At 38.7% G+C, this 25,366-nt stretch overlaps 2 protein-coding genes across 2 annotated transcripts in view; one reads left to right on the top strand and one right to left on the bottom strand.

Annotated features, from left to right (window-relative positions):
* The first annotated feature begins 556 nt into the window (after nucleotides 1-556).
* On the top strand, nucleotides 557-2,757 carry BHLHE22 (basic helix-loop-helix family member e22). The gene has a single exon (XM_075270390.1). It carries the CDS (start codon nucleotides 1,021-1,023, stop codon nucleotides 1,888-1,890), a length of 870 nt encoding a protein of 289 aa, XP_075126491.1. The 5' UTR covers nucleotides 557-1,020; the 3' UTR covers nucleotides 1,891-2,757.
* Nucleotides 2,758-23,184: 20,427 nt separating this feature from the next.
* Nucleotides 23,185-25,366, bottom strand: part of CYP7B1 (cytochrome P450 family 7 subfamily B member 1) — a 136,178-nt gene continuing 133,996 nt past the window's right edge. The window contains exon 6 of the mRNA XM_075270436.1: nucleotides 23,185-24,221. Coding sequence (XP_075126537.1) covers nucleotides 23,925-24,221 — 297 coding nt within the window. The 3' untranslated portion in view covers nucleotides 23,185-23,924. The remainder of the gene's footprint in view (nucleotides 24,222-25,366) is intronic.

The following is a 25,366-nucleotide window of genomic DNA, read 5'->3' as shown; positions in this document are numbered from 1 at the left end:
TGCTATCACATCCCCTGCAGCCCCTTCAAGTAGCACTGTCTCTCCAATAAACCTACTGGCCCTATAACTTACTGGTGAGAACAAGTTTCAGTTCAGATGCAATATTGCACATCCAGCTATAAACTTTCCCCAGCCTCTCCCTCCACATAAAGTACAGTCACAAAGTGCTAAGGTGGATGATGTGTAAACTTCAGCGCTTTCAGGTCCCCTCATTCTCTGCTTTATATATCCCTGTACAACAGCCCCATATCTCATCCTAAAAAGGAGGGAGAAGTAGTTTGTGTGATGGAGTCCAGAGGAGAGGAGATGAAGATGTACACCACATAAAGTGGGAGCAGCCTGTATATAACCTGTGCTCAGGAGCCTCTGACACTTCTCCCATTGCTTGCTGTGAGAGTCTTGGAGTCTTGGAGCTTCCTCCTCCTTCTAAGTGGGGCTTTTACTGTGCTCATTGAGGAGTGAAAGTCGCCACACATGTCAGGCTAAAGGCAGTTGTTGGGTTCCTAACAGGACACAGCGTCTTGCAAACATATGCGTGGAGCTGTGTATACAGATGGCGCTGAGAATAATGGAGCAGGCGCCTTGTATAAAGCTCTAGATGCTGCTAGAGCTGCTGCTGTCTGCAGACTGAGGGCCAGCTAGCGCCTGGGATTGTTTGTTACCCATTTAATCCTATTAATTAAAACGTTAACCTGATTGGGTAGAAAGCTGTGTCCCAACAGGCGACTCTTCTCCATAATAACCTACTCAGAGATAATGATGTAAAGACTCCCCCGTCTCAGGCTGATGCTTCATGGCTCCAGAAATCTCTTGAAGGTGAATCCAAGCAAGATAAACGGCACAGGAGCTTCTTCCATGTGAGAATGCCTGAGCAGATGACACCAGGCTGGAGCTGAGGACCAGGAGCCCCTGACACTTTCTTCTGAGCCCAGCCAGCAGTGAGGACCCCCGGCACAGGAGGAAGGAGAAGCTGCTGCTACTTGTGCTGAGATTGCCCAAGACCCCCAGAAGTTCCAGGACATGGAGAGGGCGCTGAACCTGGCAGAAGAAGACTTGTTCCACAAGAGTCTCAGCGCTAAGAGGATGGAGTCTGCCTTCCGCTCCCCGCAGGGTCTGGACTTGTCCCAGCAGGGAGACCGCTCACCCCTGCACTGCTATGAGACCCCCGACCCGACTGACCTGCTCCGCCACCACCAGACCTCAGCCCTGGGGGCCGCGGGGGCCACGGGAGACCCCTTAGCGCTAGCGGCGGCCAGCATGTGCGCCAAGTACGGCGCGGACGGAACCGGCAGGGGGATCTCATCGGTGGCGGAGAGCAGCGGAGGAGAGGACCAGAGTCCAGACGACGACAGTGACGGCCGCTGCGAGCTGGTCATCAGGCCGGGAGATCACCGGTCCAACCAGCCCGGGATGAAGTCGGATGCGCCCTGTGGACCTGGCGGGGGGAAGAAGTCTAAAGAGCAGCGAGCCCTGAGGCTGAACATTAACGCCCGGGAGAGGAGACGCATGCACGATCTCAACGATGCCCTAGACGAGCTGCGAGCTGTCATCCCCTATGCCCATAGCCCCTCAGTCAGGAAGCTCTCTAAGATAGCCACCCTGCTCCTGGCTAAGAACTACATCCTCATGCAAGCCCAGGCGCTGGAGGAGATGAGACGACTGGTGGCTTATCTGAACCAAGGCCAGGCCATCTCTGCTGCCTCCATCCCCAGCTCTGCTGCTGCAGCTGCCGCAGCTGTCGCCCTGCACCCTGCCCTGGGAGCCTACGAGCAGGCGGCGGCCAGTGCCGGCTACCCATTCAGCACCGTGGCCAGCTCCTGCCCCGACAAATGTGCCCTATTCAACAGCGTGTCCTCCAGTCTGTGCAAACAGTGTACCGACAAGCCTTAACTGCCTGGTGCCCGGGACACGGGGCCACCAGACCAGGGACAACTCTGCAAGGTGAAGAACTTTCTTAGGCTTCTCCATTGTCATCTCCTTGCCACTCCTTTACATTGGTTCTTACTATTCTACTTTATTTCATTTGATTTCACCACCAGACCTCAACGAAGTTTCAATGGCATCAGCTCCACTTCTTGTCCTAGGTACCTGTGGCCGGTGACATCAGTCTGTGTGGAGTGATGACATCATCCTGTCCCTAAAAAAACGCTGCTCATTCTGATGAACTTACTAAGAATCTTGATATTATTACAGATCCTCTTCATTTCAGACTAAACTAAACACAAGGCACTTGAATTTCATGATTCTGAGCCAGGAAAACACTTGAAATATAGACTTATTTAATTACAAAGACTTCTTAACATTGCAAGAATAGAAATCATTTGTATTTTTTATTGTGTCTGAACTTTGTAGGACGTCGCTCCAGATTTTTGGTTCGAGGATGTCAATGGCTTGCAAGAAATAATAGTTATACCTGTTGGGAGTGAAAGTTTTAGGTTTTTTACACAATTCTGTGCACCTTGTTACTCCATATGGAATGTTGTGTGAGGACAGTGGTTCCTTATGTGTTACATTTCAGTATTTGTTTCTTTATCTTGTGTTGCAGGTGAAATGAATTTTCCTTTTGTTTTTTAATTTTATTATCCATTTTGATGAATTAATTTATATACTTTGTGCCAAGTGTTTCAAAGCTTAATAGGCAAGAACGTCTATGAGAATCTTAATGTCTCAGCTCAATGAAATAAAAGGTCATTTTGATTTGGAAAGTTGCTACATAATTGTATTGAAACTGAGCTTTAATAAATGGCCTCAGTCCAAAAATGCAAAAGGATGTGTATTCTTCATTAACTTCTTCTGAGTCCATGCATTGGTGCTATAGGTGTAGAGTCTATGGATTCAGTCTAGGGCTGTGATATATATATATATAGTATTATGTTTTATGTGGCACTTTGTATTGGAATCTAATTCAGTGGATACATTCGCATTAATAATTCCATTCTTGGTATTTAGTGCTAGAGATGGAGAGATCTTGTCCTGCTGTCTGTGAGTCCTGGCAGGGCTCAGATTGTCATGATAGAATGAATGATCATAGGGTAAGGATGTGTAAAATAATGCTGCCCATTAAATAGGTCAATCAGATTATCAAGCACATATATTATCATTATGTCTGCGCATCTGTGTCCCTGCAACCTCCAGATCTCCACAAATTCTGTCTCCATATTGAAATTTCTAATTTGAAACGGTAGAAAAAAATTATGCAGAAATAATTTTTCATTCCTTGAAATTTATCATCTAGTTTTTCTATTTAGTACATTTTGTAAAATTTATTTTTGTATCAGGTCATTTTTATATTTAGATGGCATATTAGACAGTCACTGGTTTATTACAGATTCCGATTATTTCTGATACAAGTTTGATACTTTTTCATGTATTTGCAATTTGCACTTGAGAGTTCTCAAAAAGAATTAAATAGATGGATAAAGATGAGATAAAGGAGGAGAGAGATAGAAGGAAATAGAAATAATGAAGATAGAAAGTGAAATAGATTATATATAGGTAGATGAGTTCATAGATATAGATCATATATAGATAGATGTGGCCATAGATAATGTAATACAGATATAGATGATAGATAATGTGATAGAGGTGTAGCTAGATAATTCCAGAGATCATGTAATGTAGACATTGATAGATAAAAGATACATGTAATAGAGGTGTCCATAGATAATGTAATATAGATATAGATAGATGGCAGATAATGTAAGAGAGATGTAGATAAATAATTTCATACATCATATAGATAGATGACAGTTAATGTAACAGAAGTGTAGCTAGATAATTCCATAGATCATGTAATATAGATATTGATGGATAACAGATAAATGTAATAGAGGTGTCGATAGATAATTCCATAGATCATGTAATATAGATATACATATATAGATAACAGATACATGTAATAGAGGTATCGATAGATAATTTCATAGGTCATGTAATATAGATTTACTATAGACAGATGACAAATAGATAATGTAATAAAGATATAGATAATTTCATAGATCAATTAATATAGATAGATAGATAGATAGATAGTTGATACATGAGTAGAGATATAAAATTAAGTAGAGATAGGATATAAGGTGAGCATATTTTAGATAGAGATAGATAGATAGATAGATTTTTTTATGTTACATGCTTTTAGTTTTTACAGAATGTTTTTCTTGATGTAGCAGAGTTGAGCTAAGTTTGTGGCACGACAGTATCACAATGTATAAGTAAGTGTCTTTCCTGTGAGTTGCCAAATGTAGGATCATGTATAGATAGACAGACAAATAGATTTAGGTTTAACAGACTTTCTCCGTGCCCCAGAGCTGTGGAGTTGTGCAGAAATACCAATATGAGATGTGGCCATTGATAAACTCCTCTCTGCTATATCATCCCTCTCTATTATATTTAAATGCACCTGCACGTTGTCTGCTTAGTATCACTCCTCTGCCCCCCCATAGAGGTGATCTATAGCAGGGGGGCTATAACCTCGTCAGTGGGCCAGTGCTGGGGTGACTGCTCACAGGGGGGCCTCAGCTGCCCCCAGGTCAGGAGAGCCGTCTCTCAGCATTAGCACACAAAGCCTGGGCGCCTCTAATTATCATTATTAAAACAATTTCCATGACGATGTCTAATATTATGTTAATTTGAAAACAACTGTGTATGAAAACTGTCGCCTATAATACCTACATTCATTTAATGAAACACATCGTTAAGGCAATTAGAGCTCGTGGATGTGATTAAGGCGCATAATTATGACACTGTTCTGGGCGCTAATTGGCTGTCTTTAATCAAGGAGTAAAGTGATCAGCACCACGGCCATTAGTTTGTATTGTTCTGTCTCTGCTGTCCATCACTCTCATTAGGAATTAACCACCAGCGACACTTTTTTTTTTTTTTTAATTCCAAATTAACATCATAGGACAAATTTGCTGCAAGATTTACTGCTTAATATTTCTCATTAAAGGGAGACCCATCAATAGGCTCAGGGTCCAGCTATTGACAGCAGGTCACTCTTCTCCCAAATAATAGACTGCTGGAGTCACTCACAAGGAACTTACTGCATTTAGCTGATGGCAGCTTGTATTAACCTGGATTAGAGGTTTTTTCATTTTAATTTTTTTTATATCCTCCTGCCTATTGGATCAAATGACAAATCCAACTCTGCTACATCCTTAGAGAAGTATATTGTATGATGGATATTTGTTTTGTCATTTGTTGTTTTGTTTGGGTTCTTTCTATGCTGGACAGTGATCTGGATGTTCTATAGATGATCTCTGTAATAGAGCCTGTTCTATATCTTGTAGCAGGAGTTGCCCCCCCCCCCTCCTTCTTTCTTTGCCCCAGCATGAGTGACATTGACTCTCTTAATAGAATGGCTTTCCAAAGATATAATCATGTGTTAAATTGAATCCTTCGTTTAACTGTTAATGGTGTGCTGTGGGCACATTGGCGTATTAGATGCTATGGTAACTCATTATCACTAGGGGATGGGGATGAGATACTTTACAGACTTTGACAAATAATTATGAGTTCTGAAGAGCCATGTTAGCAGCGGTGGATCCTGCACTGAGAGGGGAATACATGAATAGGTAAGTAGTGGCTGCTGGGGACCATGTGCAGGCTATCCTCTGTGGAGAGCTACAGAGATTGTGCATGTGTGATATAGGACTACTTATAATATATATGTATACAGTCACAAATATTGTGCACGTGTGATTTATGGCTAGTATCCATCTACAGATATTGTACACGTGTGATATGACTAGTTATGATATATGTGTATTGTGCATGTGTCATTTAGGGCTAGTTATAATGTATCTTTATCCATCTACAGAGATTGTGCATGTGTGATATGACTAGTTATATTATATGTGTATTGTGCATGATATGTAACTAGAAATGTATGTATCAATTCATTTACAAATATTGTGCATATACACAGAGACGGATATTGTACACGTGTGATATGACTAGTTATAACATGTGTATTGTTGTATTGTGCATGCATGATATATAACTATATTATATATATATATATATATATATATATATATATACACATCTACAAATATCAAATATTGTGCATGTGTGATATGTGACATCCATCCATCTTTTTAGCTAATATATATATATATATATATATATATATATATATATATATTCCTCTAATAGTCATGAAAAAAAAAAAAATATATAATATATATATATATATATATATATATATATATATATATTCCTCTAATAGTCATGAAAAAAAAAAAAAATATATATATATATATATATATATATATATATATATATATATGTGTGTGTGTATGAATCTAGACATATTAGGTATGTGTGACATATACAACCATAGTATGTATCCATCTACAAGTCTTGCCTATGTTTGATATACGACTGGTCATAATATATATGTGTCATATTTGTGCATCTAAAGATATTGTATTTGTTATTGTATTTATGTGATATATAACTAATGATGATATATGTAACCATCTGTAGATAGTGTGTGGGTGATATATGATTATATATATATATATATATATATATATATATATATAATATGTGTGATTTAGGTGGATAGGTATCGGTTTGGATAGCACAGAAATAAAGAAAGTTTCAGACACATTTCAATTCCTTTACATTTTTAACAAAACATTAAAAAACGTAAAGTCATACTCCTCTGTTATCTCAGACCTTTTGTAGTGTTCTTATATATGATAGAAAGTAAATGCTAAGGTTATCACTTAGGACATACATCAGATTCAGCTTGGTTACACGTGGGTAATTGGACATTATTTACTATACACGTATGACATAATACATATTTAGCATTATCAGCTATCTATCTATCTATCTATCTATCTATCTATCTATCTATCTATCTATGTATCTCTGTATCTATCTATATCCTATCTATCTATCTATCTATCTATCTATCTATCTATCTATCTATCTATCTCTGTATCCATCTATCTCATATCTATCTCTGTATCTATCTTCTATCTATCTATCTATCTATCTATCTATCTATCTATCTATCTATCTATCTATCCAACCACATACATAGGACTTGTCCCCTCGCCAGGCAGTCTTGAGTCACTCTTCACTAGTCCCTGCTGTGACTGGCTGAGCAGACTGTGACATTTCTATAAGTCAGTCTTAGACTCATTTAATTGCTTGTTTTAATAGAATAGCCATAGACCAAATGTGGACAAATTCAATAAAATCCTACAAAGACTGAAACAGAACCATCTAAGCCTACAAGAAAAGTTCTAGACAGAGGTAAAGTTTTGCAGCTTTCTTTGTGCTGGATTACTCAGTGTCTGGCAGATTTATTGCCATTTGGGTAATATCATTACAATAGTGTACGGTACTTCTACTCAGGTTATCCCACCTATCACTAAATCATTGGACAGTAATAAAAGCCAATAGCCATTTCTATCGATTTCTATTCTAGATCTTCTTTATTACATGGCAGCAATCTCCAATAGCTATATTAATATCCAATCTTTCTCCTGCAGTAGTGAGGCTCCAGGACAGAAGGGGTTAAGCCCCTGCTTGGTTATAGCTACTTACCCTTGTCCTTCCCAGGCTCATTCCCCAGACCTGTAATAAACTATCAGACAAATTTATGATGTGTTTCAGCATTTTATGGTGTTATTTATGCATTCATGTATGCATATAGGCAGTGTGAGGAGAGGATAACACACTGACACTCCACACACTCCACACAATACTAATGCATGTCAAGGGCCAGTAAATTTGCTTGAAATGTGCTCAAATCTGCAAATATACAGGTGAAAATATAGACAGAGGATCAGTAGACTGAAGAGTCTGCAGCTACAATGATTCAGTCCCCTATAAAATACATTTACAGATACTGACGAGATCAAGTGCTGGCAAAAAGCCAAGCTGGGGTTAAGATCCTGTCTACATTATACATATATAATCGCAGCTCATCTCCAACTGGCTCATAATTAATAAAGAGCAGAGAGATCTGTGACTTGCAGGCTCATTGCTGCACCAAGGACTTGTGTGAACACTCATTTACTGGGAATTACCTGCACACTCCTCATATATATACTGCCAAGTCATACATTACACTCCATATTACACATAGGACATTATATATTGTATAATATATTGTATATACTATGTAATCAATATAGTCATGCACACAAATTCATTCTCTATAGATCAGCATGTTTTATATATTCAGATATTGTAGTTCAGCATTGTAACTATTCAATAAATATATGTAAGTGTATACATAAAAGTATCTATCTATCTATCTATCTATCTATCTATCTATCTATCTATCCCCCATCCATCCATTACATTATTAATTTTATCTATTACATTATAAATCTCACATTATCTATATTTCTATCTCTTTTATCTAGCAATCTCTATATATTTCATATTATCTAACTGTCTATAATAATCTCTATTTTTTACTATCTGTCTCTACATTTTCTATTTTTTTCTGTATATTGTCTAACTATATTTTGTTTTAAATAATAATTTTCTACTCATAAATGAAAAAAATTATGTGACAATACTTTCTAATTGACAGTTGCATGCAGTCATATCTATAATCATTCTGGAAGATTCTGGTGATCTGGGACTATTCCCTAAGCCTGGTGTGTTTGAATGGCAGATTTCTCCAGCCAGATTCTGGATATTGTGCAGTCCAAAAAACTCCATCTGGTGCAAATGTCTATTGCATCTAAATTGTGTGAATAGGATTTTTTGTAAACTGTGGTCAGTAAATATGCCATGAGCTTTTAGCTCTTGTGTGTGTAGATAATCTATGTCAGCCAGTGTATTACAGAGAAATATATATATATATATATATATATATATATATATATATATATATATATAATGATTATATTCAACCATACATTTATATAATCAGTATTAAGAAGACAAGGCCTTGCAATAAGAGAATATTTTATATATAATATATATTTAATATATATGTGACTGCATTCTAGAGCAAATAGCAGAAAATATTATTACAAATATAATGATGTTAGAAAAATATTAGTAATATTAGTAAACAGTGTAATATTTTTTCTTGCCATTTCATGTATTGTGACAAATCCATAGAAGCAAATAATGACATGATCTGCACACATATTAGAAATATACATATACATTATACTGATACTGAAATACATATGTACTTTATATTGATACTCTTGAGTCTTCGACATTCTCTCAAGATCTAGAAGAGTTCACAAATTTCTTGTAACTTGACCTGCAGGAAAGTTTATGTCTGAACTCTAGGCTGTCCTACATGCCCATGTTTTTTTTTTTATACATATGTTTATACATATGTTGCTATATATCAACTACTTAGCCCTGGACCTGCTCTAAAGCTGTCAAGGCTCCTGATATATCATACGGTATATTAGTAAGCATAGTATACACAATCTCTACCGTATTGTCTAATGTATTTATTTGTATGTTTTAATTATTGATACCTGAATTTTGATGGAAATATTACTAGACGTAGTTATGACTGTAATCGTAGGGGTCAGTGCGCACTGTGAAGTTTGCGCACATTATAAACCAGACTATGTGATGGAGATTTGTACCATGGATTTGCATTATTTATAGTCAATATCAGTTTTTGTCATTATGTAACAGTCATATATTTGTAGCAAATATATTAGGGTCCCAAGGTGGTGTATACAATCTAGGCTCAGCCCATGTCACCCCAAAATCTGCAGGTTACCTGCAATTTAATTATATAGTTACCAAGCCACAAATCATTGGCAAGGACTCTTCGTATTGCTTTAGGCTGTGTTCACATCTTGTTCTTGAACATGTTGTACTTTTTTGCTTTTTTGGAGAGTTTTTTTATTGTAATTTTGTGATTGTGTGAACACGGCCTAAAGGAACATGAGCAGATTTTGCTAATTTTCTGTGGCTTGGTGAACAAACTTAGTGATTTAGTTGCAAAGGAGGCAAAAAGGGAACATAAAAGAAGAATTTGCTGCCTATTATATACATATTTTTATATATTATACAGTATTATACACTATAATGTCAAGTAAAAAACAAAGCAAAAAAAATTAAAGACAAAAAAAACTTTGCAAAATCTACTTATGATGGATGTGTCCCTATAAGTATAATGGAGTATGCCTATCATCAGCTGCACAAATTTGCCATGGGTGGATATTTGCTTAAAAAGGCGAAAAAGGGGTAAAGCTGTAATTTATTGTTGGAATATACATTGTTAGAATTGTTTCATGTGCCCACAGTAAATAGATATTTTGGAGTGAATACTTAAAGGAGTTTGCAGAGATTTTAGACAATTATAGTTTTGTCTTATATGTTATTGCGCCATAGAATACAGAACTAAAGCTTATTACTATTCTTTATCCACAACATGTGTACACGACATGTATTTGTAATTGAGTAGAAGGTTCACTGGAAAATCGATAAAACAATATTACATTATAAGATCCTAAAATATTCTAAAATAAACACATTTTAAATGTAATATTTTATATCTTATATGCTGCTATATTATCTTCACAAGGTACTGTCAGCATCTAAGGGCAAATATCTCTGTACTATGAGATGTATTGGATGGTGTCACAATTCTCAGGGATCCAGTACAAAACCTACATATACAGGCACAGAGAGATCTATAGCAAGCTGGGGTTGCTCTTTTACTGTTTCATATACACGTCCTTTATATTTTAGGACAGGGTTCATGGATCCATCTTTTGTTTTTCAGCAGTGGTGGTTTCCTGCAAAGTGTTCTGGTTACAGTTGAGATGAAAGCTCAGTAATGTGGCCATGTAGTCTGTCCATGCAGTCTGGCCATGTAGTCTGGCCATGTAGTCTGGCCATGTAGTCTGGCCATGTAGTCTGGCCATGTAGTCTGGCCATGTAGTCTGGCCATGTAGTCTGTCCATGCAGTCTGTCCATGCAGTCTGTCCATGCAGTCTGTCCATGCAGTCTGTCCATGCAGTCTGTCCATGCAGTCTGTCCATGCAGTCTGTCCATGCAGTCTGTCCATGTAGTCTGTCCATGCAGTCTGTCCATGCAGTCTGTCCATGCAGTCTGTCCATGCAGTCTGTCCATGCAGTCTGCCCATGTAGTCTGCCCATGCAGTCTGCCCATGCAGTCTGCCCATGTAGTCTGCCCATGCAGTCTGTCCATGCAGTCTGTCCATGCAGTCTGTCCATGCAGTCTGTCCATGCAGTCTGTCCATGCAGTCTGTCCATGCAGTCTGTCCATGCAGTCTGTCCATGCAGTCTGGCCATGCAGTCTGGCCATGCAGTCTGTCCATGTAGACTGTCCATGTAGTCTGGCCATGTAGTCTGTCCATGTAGACTGTCCATGTAGTGTGGGCCGCCCCCTCACAGTGGCCATGACTCAGACCACACAACAGACTGTGTGCTGACCTAAGGCTGATTTCACACAAGGTTTTTTGGATCAGATTTTGACACGGAATCCGCATCAGAATCCAACTCCAAAAAACATCTCCCATTGACTTCAATAGGAGCCGTTTACTTCTTGTTTTCCCCTAGCTCGCTCGCGGAAAAAAGAAGCGAGCTGCCCTATGTTGTCGAGGATTCCGTGGCTGAATCTTCCGTGGCGTCCACGGCGCGACACTCCCTCCTGACTAGGCCCTAATCCAGACCAGAATGCTGCAACTGTATGCCGGCGCACTGTATGCACTGCACTGGCATCCAGTCGCGGCTAGCCGTTTTTTGGACCGGATTCTGAGGCAGCCTCCACGTCAAAATCTGGTCCAAAAAACCCTGTGTGAACTCAGCCTAAGTGATTTGTAACTTTCTCCCCATCTCCTGCAGTGTCTTTCTCTTTTTCTACATACAAATAATTGTTCTATAGGTGAGCCTACTCATTAATCTTGAGTTGAAAAGTGACATTTTAGTTATTTGTTTCATTGCATTCTTTCGAGAAAAAAAAGTTTACTTGTGAGTGAATGAAAAAAATTGATTTTTATACACACTTTCCATTCTTGTTTGATATGTTTTTTGGCCATCCTTTATTACTTAAAAACATGGCAAACTGTAGATGTGGCATTTATATTTTTTATTACCAATACACCTAAAGTAAACCAAAACTGCACATGAACATGTACATACAGCTGCAGTATGTATTTATTTTATTTTTTTTATTAATTTTTCTGTATAATAAAAAAGATCAAAATATCTTGTGCTATTCTGTTATTCCTCCTGGAAATGCATCCATGGTATGATTCTTCTTGTCATTATATATTTGCCCTATATAGTCTGACACTATAAGTTCCCACTGGACTAAGTCTCCCTATGCACAAGCACACATTATGGCAAAGGGGAACAGTCAGTTGTCAACATACTCAAACATTTTCATACATTTTCACAAGCACAACACAGAGTTCTAAGAAAAGATGTTCTAGAATTTTTAGATCCCAGGAAATGTAAGTATTTACCAGAACAGATATTTCAGCATTATGCACAAATGATTAAGGCCGTATCGGCAGCACTAAGGCACTGTGGGAAGAACCGCTGCGTGATCGCATTGCGGTTCTTTCCGCAGCACTTTTAAGAGAAAGTTCACTGAGTTTTCCTCTGCGGACTTTCTCTTAACATTATATCTACAGCAAAGCCACCGGCGTTTCCGTAGATATAATTGACATGCTGCAATTTGCAAAGCCGCAACGACTTTGCAAATCGCAGCGTGTCCACGCTACAATCTTTTCCACAAAGTGGGTATGGGAATCGCATGAATCCCATCCACTTTGCCTGCACTGTACAACGCCGTGTCTCCGCTGGGCCCCGGCCTAAAAGTCATTTTTGCAGTTGCAAGACTTTACTATAAATCCCACATGGTTTACATGTTAAAACCACTGTTTGCTATGTCATGTATCAGATATTTTGAGCCATGTACTTTGTAATATTAAAGAATGTCTACATTTTCTGAGATGTTTTCATGACTTGTCTTTTGTATTATTTTTAGCTGTAGTTTTAGTTGTTTATAAGTTAGTGGGTGGAGATTATGTGTTGTGATGTCTTAGCACAGAGAGAAAACTGGATATTTCACTCCCTTGCTGTTGATTTATTACTAAGCAGCAACCTGGAGCACATTACACAGCAGTAATGAACAGTACTGACATCGTAGTTAGAAACCTTACTTTTAATTGCAGCACTATGCTGTGTTTGTCACTGTTTTTGTCTCACCCACCTCCTCCATTCCTGCGCTGTAAACTTATATGGGCAACTGCTATTTGACAGGTCGATGAGAGTATATCTTGGGAGACCAAGATGGTTAAGAAGAAATTTCAGAGTGAGTAAACAGTTCAAGATGCAGGGGTGAAGGAAGAAAAGATATATTACAAAGTTTCTTATATTTGCTGGATTTATGGAAAGGTTATTGAATGATTAGTGACCTTTAAGGATTTTACAGGCCCATGGTTTTATTTACAGACAGTTGTATAGAATAAAAAAAGAATTACTGTTGTTAATGTCCGTTGCTGTCTTCTGTCATAGGATGACAGCTACAGACATTAACTTTTGCAGAGAATGGCCCAGTGCGTTGAAAATTCAGAAGCCTGCACTTTTCTAGTGTATAAAAAAGGTATGTCAATGCATAGTATCCCAATGAAGACCACATAGACACTCTTTTAGTCTTCATCAGACAAATGGGGCCCTATGGATATGTTTAGCAGATACATCAGAGGCTTTCTCAAGACATGCACCAAGTGTATAGTAAAACAAAAGGAACAAAACTAAGTAAACCAAACTTTACAGAGAATAACTTATTGTAAAGGAGAATACAGTTCTATCACTTGCGATCTATATCCACAGGAGGTTTATTGATACCTATCCACCCTGGAATGTATTATTAGCCCCGAATCCTTAGACTGAGGCACCAAGTTGCGGAAAATCAGCTTTTTTTGTTGCAAATTTTGCTGTGGTTTTTTGAGACAAAGCCAGGAGTGGATTGAGCAGAAGGAAGAAATATGAGAACTTCCTATATATTTCCCATTCCCTTTGTAGACATTCTTGGCTTTGGCTCAAAAAAACACAAAAAATATGCAACAAAAAAAAGCTGCATTTCTTCAACGTGGCCTTAACCTTATGGTGATTTTTGTACTGGTTAAAGATTATTTGCCCTCTGATAAGTCTATCTATATTATATATGTGGAACATGCATGTCAGAATATTAGCTGCTTGTTTTAGTTGTCTGGGATATTAATTGTGTGCTATCTATTTGGAAGGTTGACTCCTTTATTAGGTTGTTTTAATCTTCTTGTGCTTTGGATTTCTATACAGCTCTGGACTTGTTGAGACTGGTGGGTTATGAGATACCTTCACTTTTCTATTGCAGGGTAAGGTTATGTCTGGGATTGTGGCAAGTTAGGGTCATGGTTCCAAGGTTAGAAATTGAGGGTATAACAGGCCTTGCAATATTGGGATGCGTAGGAAGAATGGTTATTCTTCCCCTTGTCAATACCATCTATCAGTACATCCTTTGCCCTAAACAAAGCCAGCGCCCCCTTCATGACGTTTTCTACATTTCCAAGTAATGTGTAGTGTAGCACCCATACTCCAGTTACAATTTGGTTATATTTTTGGAAAAGTGTATATGATATAGGTCACTGACCTCTATACTGTATATTGGGTCTATATATTGGTTGAGCTTGAGGTTTATTCTTATTGGGTACATATCTGTTGTTTTACTGTATTTATACAATGTTAAATGTTATGTTTTAATAACTGACTACCCTTTGGGCTCCTGTAATGATATTGATGTATCTTCTGTAATTACATTGTTACTTCTTGGAGTTCAGTGCATCACAGAATGCACTCAGATGATGCTCGGATGTCACTGTTAGTCCCAGTTCACATTTGCGTCTGGTTTTCCATCAGGGAGTCCACACAAGCAATCCACATTATAGTCTATAGGGTCTGCAGGTTTCCCAGGTAACCATTTTTTTTTCCATGGATATAGGTTTCCGATCAGGGGGTCTCCAAGCGTACTCCCTGAACGGAAATCCGAATGCAGACATGAACTGGGCCATAGTGTCATCTGAGTGCATTTCGCTGCCAGTAAGCTCCACATTAGAAGCACACTCGGTCGTGTGCATGAGGCCTTAGTCTGGGCTCACACCCAAAGTTTCTTTTTGAATATGTGTTTTATGTAAACAATAGTAAAAGCAGCAAAAAATCATAATGAAATATTCTGTGGATCTCAATAATTCTTTGGGACTCAAACTCATACCAGCGTGCATTAATGTTCGTCAGCTCCAGTCACAATCAGTTTTTTCACTAGGTCTGTCATGTCTTGTTTCCTGACGGATATTAAGACAATTTATTATAGGCTTTACATTCAGTTTGGATCAGTTGCAGAGCAAAAAATGCTAGCCCCAGGGCTCATGCACACACGTGTATAATATCATTTCTGAGGGATACATACTGTATGGAACTGAGGACAGGGACAGTTTGGGAAGTGCTTTGTCTGACCTTAGAGGACGGGACCCACAACCATCTTTGGTTATGAATGAAGCTATAAAATATTTGTATCTGCCTACGAATGTGTGCATGGAGCTGGACCGTGACTGACCTGCACAGACACCATATGGATGACATCTATGTTTCGGCTCTTTGAAGTAAATGAAGGGAGTTGGCTCTTGTCTGGGAGCCAACAGCTCACTTAATCCCATCCTCATATTGGTTAACCCCGCCCTATTCATTGCTAACCATCCCCAAATGGCTAAAGCCACCTCCAAATAGGTTCCTCAATCTCCTTATAACCTGATAGCATGACATCCTGTGGCTGAAAGCAGCCAGTGGGTCATACCAATATAACCTATTGGTATGACCCAAACTCATGTCTTAATATACGTCAAGAAACAAGACATGACAGACCTAGTGAAAAAACTGATCATGACTGGAGCTGACGAACATTAATGCACGCTGGTATGAGTTTGAGTCCCAAAGAATTATTGAGGAGGCGTTGATGGAGGTTTCTGAATGTCTACACATCAAAGACAGCAATAAATTAAAGGGAGCCAAAAGAGCGGTCCCTTTCACTAAAAAGAGCTGAAGTTCCCATCTCTAGTACCTGCAGGGCAGTAGGAGGAGCTTAGATTTTCTATTATAGCCATGAGGATGCCGAAAACCTATTATTTTTTGTTATTAGCGCATTCGAAGAGCCATAACCATCTTTGGGTACATGATATATAGTCATTATTAATTGTTTAGGGGAATACAGGGAGGACTAAACCCAGACATTTTTTAGGTTGAAAAGGGATATTTTTTTTTTTTTTTTTTTATAAATCCATATTTTAGAACATAAACTTTGTAATATACCTTATAGGAAAGGAAGACAAGATAATAAAACAGATGGGGAAGAAGGAGGAAGGAAAGGGAAGTGAAGGTTACAAGTATACAGTAGATGGGACGTTAATCCAGGGATTATTCTCGCTGCCATAACTAGAGTCAAGAAAAATTTGTTTTCCAATAATATGGGACAATTATCTTCGGCTCCATGGATTTTTTTTTGCCTTACTGGGTTATAGGTTGGATTTGATGAACCCGTGTCTTTTTTGGATGAAAGGGAAGAACAATTTTATACAGATATACAGTAAACATAACTCAATAATAACTACATTGTATACTTATTTTTGTTTTTAATAAAATCTCTTACACATATGACACAACATTGCCATGTTTATTGCAATCAAAAAATAAGTGATTTTAAGAGACATCAAAACTTGACTATTGATAAATAACTTTTTCCAAAATTCGGATAAGTCCAAAAATTTTAAAATAATTATCAGAAAAGATTGCAAAGGTAAAGTCATTTCTTTGCTGTTGATTCAACAATCCAATGTAGCTACAGAGATTGTTCATGATCACGAAACATTGTTGACAGCGATCTTAAAGATAAAACAAATGTTAATGTATATTTTTGTATGTAAGAAGTCTCGGATCTGTACCATTTCTTCACTCTGGAGCTACTTCAAAAGATCAAGAGATATAAATAATGTTGCCCGATATCAAAGGGTAATGTCCATGCACGCGTGTTAATATTTTACAGTGCTATTGCAATGATCTCCCAAGATGACTACAGCGTAACTGAACCTGTAGCTATAAGGCCACCATATACATTACAGAAAAGTTGGTCAAACACAACAACTCCAGTGGCAGTGGCCAGCTAATGTGTTTAGTGGCCTCCTGACTGAATGTTGGAGAAAAATAATTGGGCGAATTGGACAACCAATCCTCTTGTTGTAAGGGAAAGATAAACTGCTGCCAAAGGAGACTGTAAACATCTTACTCCCCTCCCCATTGACAACACAAAATGCTCGACCTAACCAGACATATATGTGTATATGTATGCATGAGCGGTCAGTTGTACAAACAATTGTCTGACCGCTATGTATGCTATATGGGCACCTTTACAGTACAGCTGTAAATAATGCTGCAATACCAACCAGTTGCTAAACATTGTAAACAATGGAAAAGACACAGCTGTGAAATCTCATAACTTCTTCTTCTCATAAAAAATAAGCATAATAGCTTGTGAAAATAGATCTGGTGACCTGTATTCTAATCTATTTGCTCTTAAATAAAAATTCTGGGCCTTGTGTACTGAGGTCAGTGAGGACAGGTGGCATGCAATGTATATTGCCACAGGATCTAGATACAGAACCTCCAAGTGGGGTCACAATTTTCCTTCAATGACTAACAGCTGAGAATGCAGTTCTTAAGGCCGAGGTCCCACGGGCCATAAACACCGCAATTTGCCCACGGCGGAAACGCTTCGGGAAAAATTGCGGCGTTTTACAGTGCAAGCAGAGGGGATGGGATTCATGCAAATACCATGCCCACTTTGCAGAAAAAAACGCAGTGCGGACATGCTGCAATTAGCAAAGCCGTTGTGGCTTTGCAAATCTCAGCATGTCAATTATGTCTACGGAAATGCCGGCGGCTTTCCAGTAGATATAATGGGAAGAGAAAGTCCGCAGAGGAAAACTCTTTGAAATTTCTCTTCAAAGCACTGAGGAAAGAATTGCAATGCGATCACGCAGCGGTTCTTCCCACAGCGCTTTATCACTGTGTTTACGGCCAGTGGGGCCTTAGCCTTAAGGTTAAGTCCCACATTGCGGAAACGCAGCTTTTTCTGTTGCAGATTTTGCTGCTGTTTTTTGAGCTAAAAGCCAAGAATGGCTACAAAAGAAATGGGGAATATATAGGAAGCTCTTCTACCTTCTGCAATCCACTCCTGACTTTGATTTAAAAAAAAAACGCAGCAAAATCTGCAACAAAAAAAAAAAAGCTGCGTGTCTACAACAAGACTGTGGCCCCACGGGCCGGAAATGCCAAGATTTGCCCACGGCAGAAATGCAGCAGGAAAAATCACGGCGTTATACAGTACTTGCAAAGTGGATGGGATTCATGCAAATCCCATGCCCACTTTGTTTTTAATACCACAGAGAGGACACGCTGCGATTTCCTAAACCGGTGGTAGATATAATGGTAACAGAAAGTCTACGGAGGAAAACTCCAATAATTCCTTTTATACGGATCACAGAATTAGTTTGTTCCATGACAAACACTTCTTTCCTCATCTCAAAGAGATTCTATGTCGGCTTGCATGTGTATTTTAAGGTTTTGGAAGAAACACTGTAGATCATAAAAAATTCAACTACTGTGAAACCTCTTTGAGAAGAAGATTAAAACAAAGCTTCTATTTCATCTTCACAAAGAGGTTCTGCAGCAGTTATGCTGTGCATAGATCATGAATAGTCACATTTAGAAGAGCGATTTCACATTATTCGTATTATACTTAGCAGTAGTTTTTCCATTGACTTCTATTATTGATTTTCTTAAGTAAAATACCAAAAACATAGAATAAAAAGAGTATTAAATGTATCCTAATAACATACAGTCCATATATCATAACTCATCATTTGAGTCCCTACGCTTTACCTGCAAGAACAACCACCAAATAGTATAAAAATGTCTCTTTCTATGTAGATTTGAATAATCCCTGCCTGGTTTGCTGGACAAAAAGCAGAAAAAGTCCAATCTCATGTCCAACTTATGCATAGTTAAAAGAGGGAGCTCTTAAACACGTCATGTAGCTGGTCAGTGGGACAAGATCTGGACGGGTTGTAGTCTCTGAATGTAAGCAATGATTCTATACACTGGCAGCATATAGAAAAAGCGGAAACGGTAAGGAACAGAGTGATATAGAATAGTGCACAACCTTCAATACATACAATTTGATATTTATTTACATAAAATGGAAAACCCCTTTAAAACTGAGGCCCCACGTGGCGGAAACACAGCTTTTGTGGTTGCAGATTTTGTTGCATTTCTTTGAGCCAAAGCCAACAATGGCTACAGAAGGAATTAGAAATATATAGGAAGTTCTTAGGGCCACCACACGGAGTTTACGCTCCGCTCATTCAGACACGTATACACGAGCCCTCCCATTGAAGTGAATGGGATGTGTTTTGAAGCGCTCGTGTATACGTGTCTGAATGAGTGGAACGTAAACTCCGTGTGAAGGGTCCTTATAGTTCTAGCTTTTACTCAATCCACTCCTGGGTTTGGTTAAAAAAAAAAGCAACAAAACCTGAAACAAAAAAAGCTGTGTTTCCGCAATGTGGGACCTCAGCCTAAAGTGGTCATCTTTAGTGTTATGAAACCATCAGCCAGATGTTCTATACAGATATAATAATATAAAAGAGAGGCTTAGTTCTCTCGTTCTAATGTCTGAAATCCCCCCTACCTCCCAATAAAAGAAATTGTGACAGCCACTGTATCACCTGGCTAGAAGACATACAATTATTCAGAAGATGGCAACTTAAAGGGGTATTCCCATGTACATAATTATTTTTAAATTTGTAGATAATTAAAAGATAAACATTTTTGCAAATACAAGTAGTTAAACATTTTGCAGAGTTTTAAAGATTTTCTCTAAATATCTTGTGGTCACAGTTTTTTGTCTTGATCGGTTGCCAGTGGATACGACCATGAATGCAGGAACTTTCTAAGGTCAGAAAATCAGCTATGATTTCCGTATTGTGGCCGGGATATCTTCTCATATATGTAGTGTCCCTGCCTGATAACCCAGCTACAATAAGAAAATCATGGCTGGGTTCCTGACCAGACTCAGACCATAGAAAGTTTCTGCATTAGTGGTCGTAACTAGAGATGAGCGAACACTAAAATGTTCGGGGTTCGAAATCCGATTCGAACAGCCGCTCAATGTTTGACTGTTCGAACCCCATTATAGACTATGGGGGGAAATGCTCGTTTCAGGAGTACGCAACATTCGATCAAATTCTACTTACCAAGTCCATGAGTGAGGGTTGGGCTGGATTCTTCTCCATGCACAGCGTCCCCGAGTCTTCTTCCGGCCTTGATTTCACTCTGCTAGGCATCGGGCTTGGGCAGAGCCGACTGCGCATGTCCGCATTACAAGTGGACATGCGCAGTCGGCTTTGCCCAGGCCCGATGCCTGGCAGAGTGAATTCAGAGCTGGAAGACGCCGCGGGGAAGCTGCACGGAGAAGACTTCTAAAGGTAGGAGAAGAACCAGCGTTGATTGGCAATGTATAACATTCTGCCAATCAACGCTGGTTCTGCAGCAAATCTTAACTTCGAACAGCTAGTAGTACTCGATCGAGTACGAGTATTTCAAATACCGTAGTATTCGATCGAGTACTACTCGCTCATCTCTAGTCATAACCATTGACAATCGATCAAGATAACACTAGAGAAAATCTTTAAAACTTTGCAGAATTTTTAATTACTTATATTTGCAAAAATGTTTAACTTTTAATTATCTACAAATATAGATATGATTATGTACATGGAAATACCCCTTTATCTCTTGGAATGAATTCACACATGGACTGTCGATTTGCACAAATAAAATCCGTAGCAGATTAAAGTACAAAGCAAGCAGTTGAGTTTCTACAGACAGAAAATGCCCATGAGGAAAAATGTCATCCTCTGATCATTCAAATCTGCGACTTTCTCATTCTGGTGTCGAAATGTCTGAGATTTTCTCCAGCTTTCAGTAGGAACAGGTCATCAATATCAGATTTGTGGGCACCCCCACCGATAAACTCTTTGAGGGTGTTGCGACAATTTCTCCACCGCTATCCTAGAACAGCACCATACATTGTATAATGGCTTTACAGCTCAATCCCTTTCATTTGCATGGGACTGGGACGTAGCATGGTCATGTGATCAGCATACATGATGTCACTGTCCTGAGAAAAGGAAGGGGCAATTGCCTGAGCGCCATGACCTCTTTACCCAGCTCATCCTAGGGCTGCTCCGAGCTGGACCCCCGCCTATGTGAAATTGATGACCTATCCTATGAGAAGGATTTGTAATGTCATTTTCTCGCATAATGAACTCAAAGGAACATTGTGGAGTAGGTTAGTGACTGCCATGCTCAACAAAATGGAGAAAACCCATACAAAGACATGGAGAACATACAAACTCAAGGATTAGTAATAAGATGTATTTTCTGCATTATTTATATCTGTTGTGGCTTTCAGGAAGTAGCTTTAAAGTGCACCATAATAAAAATGACTAAAATCTTTGTTTTTCATAGACTTGAAGAACAATGTGGGAGAGTTATGAAAACTATTGCAACAGAAAAGTAGGTGCTGTTACCTATAGCGACCAAATTACTGCTTTCGCATAAATGAAGAGCTGTAATCTGACCGGTTGCTATAGGAAGTCCTTGCACATTTCTATTGCATGAGCATAGATAACTATTCCCCAGTGTACATATTGCATAAGACCAATGCTCCTTACATAAAAAGCCTGAGTCCTTCTCTACCTGTCAGCAGCTAGATGGCGCCTGGAAGCACAATCTGTATAATAAGACATAAGCACACAACCTGTAAGACATCTTACTCGTGACTGGAGGCTAGCAGCTGGCACAGGACGTAAACCTGAGGGAAGATGTTAACAGATCTGTACCCAAAATATGTTCTCCTATACTAGGCAAAGAAGCAGATATGGGAGAAAATTTAGAACAAAAAGGAACGGTAAAGCAGACTGGACATAGCTCAAAATAACAGGCCAAGAATGGCCAGAATGGAGCACTTGTGTTGGTCTTCATTGCAATGACCACCAGTATGTGAGTGGTTGCAACTTTCAGTCTGAAATATTCCATGTATGACTGGCTTGAACTTTATTTAACAGGTATTTTGTTAAAGAGTTACTGCACCCAAAATGGAAAATTCAGTTTTGAATAAAGTGACCTCTAAATTCTCCATCTCACTGTCCCCATGTTATGCAGCTGTGCAGCAAAAAATACCCGGCTCTTGTATTAATAGCTTGTAAGGGTCAGTGGAGAACCACCAGCACAGTTGCAGCTCTTACCCGAACACCAACCTACGCATGAGGCGGTGAAAAATGCCAATGGGATAAGAAAAAAAACTAGGGAAATGGTAGAGCGCTACTGGAAAATAATGACAGATTGCTAGAGGAAAACATAACTTTATTGGCTCCAAAAACAGTGATAGGCAACACGTTTCAACACTGATCAGGTTTCTTCATCATTACATTCATCAATAATAACTGGACTGTCAAAGCATGGGAACCGAAAAAAAACGTTTTTTCAGTTCCCATGCTCTGACAGTCGAGTTGTTATAGGCCTGAGGAAGACACCTGATCAGTGTTGAAACACGTTGCCTATTAATGTCTTTGGAACCAATAAAGTTACATTTTGTAGCCAATTTCCTCAGGCGATCTGTCATTATTTTCCAGTAGCGCTCTACCATTTTCACGTATTTTTTCTTATCTGACTGTCCCCCCAAGTTAGAATTACTTAAAGGATTTATAGGTTTAATATGCTTCACCGTGGTGACAGACTCCCTTTAACATGGTCTACTCTAGATTTGCATGGCCCACCTATTAGGATAACTTCTCACAGCAGAATTTTTGTGGTGGAATCTTCCACGTCCCTTTCATTTCAAATGGAGGCAGACACTTCATTTTCTGCTAGTTGAAAAATATATCAGCTAGCCCAAAAAAGAAATCTCCTGCCCGATCTTTTGATTTTTGGGTGGATTCTACCCAACACTCCTATTCAAGAGGATGGGGATAGGAAATATTTCTACCACCAGCAGGAAGATTTCCACAGTGGATTTAGGTCCCACCATAAAATCCACCATGTGAATTAATCCTCAGACATTATTAGTAAATGTGCTCCAGTGTTTAGGATTCATCTTAACGGTACATTCACAAGTAGGAATACACCATGGATTTGGTGGCAGATTACGCTCCTGAATCTATGGTAGATGCCACCCAGAGATCACAGTAGGGCACTTAAAATATTCTACCCCTTGGGTCTCCCTGCTGATAAGGTCCATTCATCAGGGCCTTATCAACAGTAGAAAACCAACAGAATACTGATACCCTGCATTGGCATCCCATTGCATCTAGACCATAGAGGAATACGGTGGCAGAAAATGAAGAGGAATTCTTCTTAATTTTCTACCATGTACCCTAATAGTCTTAGCCCATTAGTAACTGGAAGCATTACTAAGCGTTATACTGTAACTTGGGGGAGGGGGTAAGAAATTGTTGGCTAAAACAGTCTTTACTCTGGGTAGAGTTGCAAGGAATCTGTGCTTGTAATGTCCTGTGCTAAAAAAAATCTTAACCAAAATAAACCAACATTTTACCTACTACAACTGATGCAAATTCCTAGTTTTCCATCTTAAGTAATGATGGGCCTTCCATGTTGTATAGAATATGCTACCTCCAAGGGTCCTCAGTTATGTGTCCTACTGTCCTACCATATATGACACTGTCATAATATAGCATTTAAATATATTGCCAAAATGGAGTTTGACTGATAACCTTAAATTGGTGTAGAAAGTTCTTGCATTGAATACGGAAATAAAAATCAATCATCAAATTGCCGAGGCTTAAAACGGAAGTAAGTATCAGAATCAGGCAGGAGTATGCCGAGTCCTGAGCGGCTGTTATCTTGACCAATAGGCTTCTTGTCGACTAGTTCCATATCCACATATAAGAGAAGAACGGTAAGAAACTGCTTTATTTCATTCACTGCAAAGAAACGGCCAGGACATATGGTGGACCCAGAACCAAATGGCATCAGGAAATTCTTTAGTTTTTTGCCTTTTTTGTAGAATGTCGTTTTCTCTTTTCCATTTTCTACAAAGCGATCATATTTATATTCCTGGGGAAAAAAAATTGCATAATTAAACTTATACAATATAATATATATATTTATTTGTGGTTGAGGAGCAAATTAAATTTTTTGTTTCTTTAATTCAATGCTTTTCAAAGCTGCTTCTCCTCTCGCCTCTGATTATACATGTACAATACAATATTAAATAATAGCATTGACATGGGCAGGGATGGAATGTATTAAAGAGGAAAAGTCAAAATATCTACTTCTAATTTTCTAGTAATCGATTTTTGATTGACAGCAAGTTGACATCAAAGACAACCATATTGGTTAATCCCTTTGAATTAGCTTCTTAGAAAGGAAGACTAAATACTTTGTTAGAATAGGATGCCCTTTTTACTGTCCCACTGCCATAGCACTTCATATAGCGGCACAATGACGTATGTCGGTGATCTGATTATATATATACCTTCACAGGGTGCCCATCTGGTTCCTGTGACTTTGATACCATACAGGTAATTCCTTATTCTTTGTATTGCTGAAATGCCAAGATAATGCACACCCCAAACCAGTGGATGGTTATGCTCATATATGTCACAGACAGCACTACACCCTGCTCATTTGTGAATGGTGGACCGTCTGTGGTTGATCCACTTTTCACAACTGTGAAAAGATCAGTTTTTTTTTGTTTCATATTCCATAGTGTGTATGTCTCTTGGTCCATGAAAAATGGATGACCCACAGGTGTGATCCTGTTTTTTTTTTTTTTTTTTTTCACTGACCCATAGACTTTCATTGGTGTGATGCATGAGCGTGAGTGAAGAAACAAGATGTGCTTTTGTTGCCTTTTTGCCTACCTATGGTCCACAAAAATACTGCCATGATACACTGAAATGAACGCATCCAAGAAAAATGTTATGTGCATGGACCAGAACAAAGGACCGTGCTTCACCGGATGGATAACAAACCTCTATATTATAGTTCAGCACAATGTGTTTCAGGCATAAATTTTTCCAGTGTAAAAGAACTGTAAAAACAGTACAACACAAAATAAAAACACATCTCAGTTTCATACAACGTAAATAAGTGTTGTGTTGTTATGTTTTTACAGTTCTTTTGCACTTGAAAAAGGGCAACTTATGCCCGAAACGCGCTGTGCTGAACTTTAATAAAGAGGTTTGTTATCCATTCTG

Source organism: Leptodactylus fuscus, chromosome 4 (genome assembly GCF_031893055.1).
Source record: "Leptodactylus fuscus isolate aLepFus1 chromosome 4, aLepFus1.hap2, whole genome shotgun sequence".
Classification (NCBI taxonomy): Eukaryota; Metazoa; Chordata; class Amphibia; order Anura; family Leptodactylidae; genus Leptodactylus; species Leptodactylus fuscus.
This window is presented reverse-complemented; position numbering and strand designations above follow the sequence as displayed.

Excerpts from the sequence above, each read along its gene's own strand:
- BHLHE22 (XM_075270390.1), top strand. The coding sequence starts at position 1,021 with ATGGAGAGGGCGCTGAACCTGGCAGAAGAAGACTTGTTCCACAAGAGT.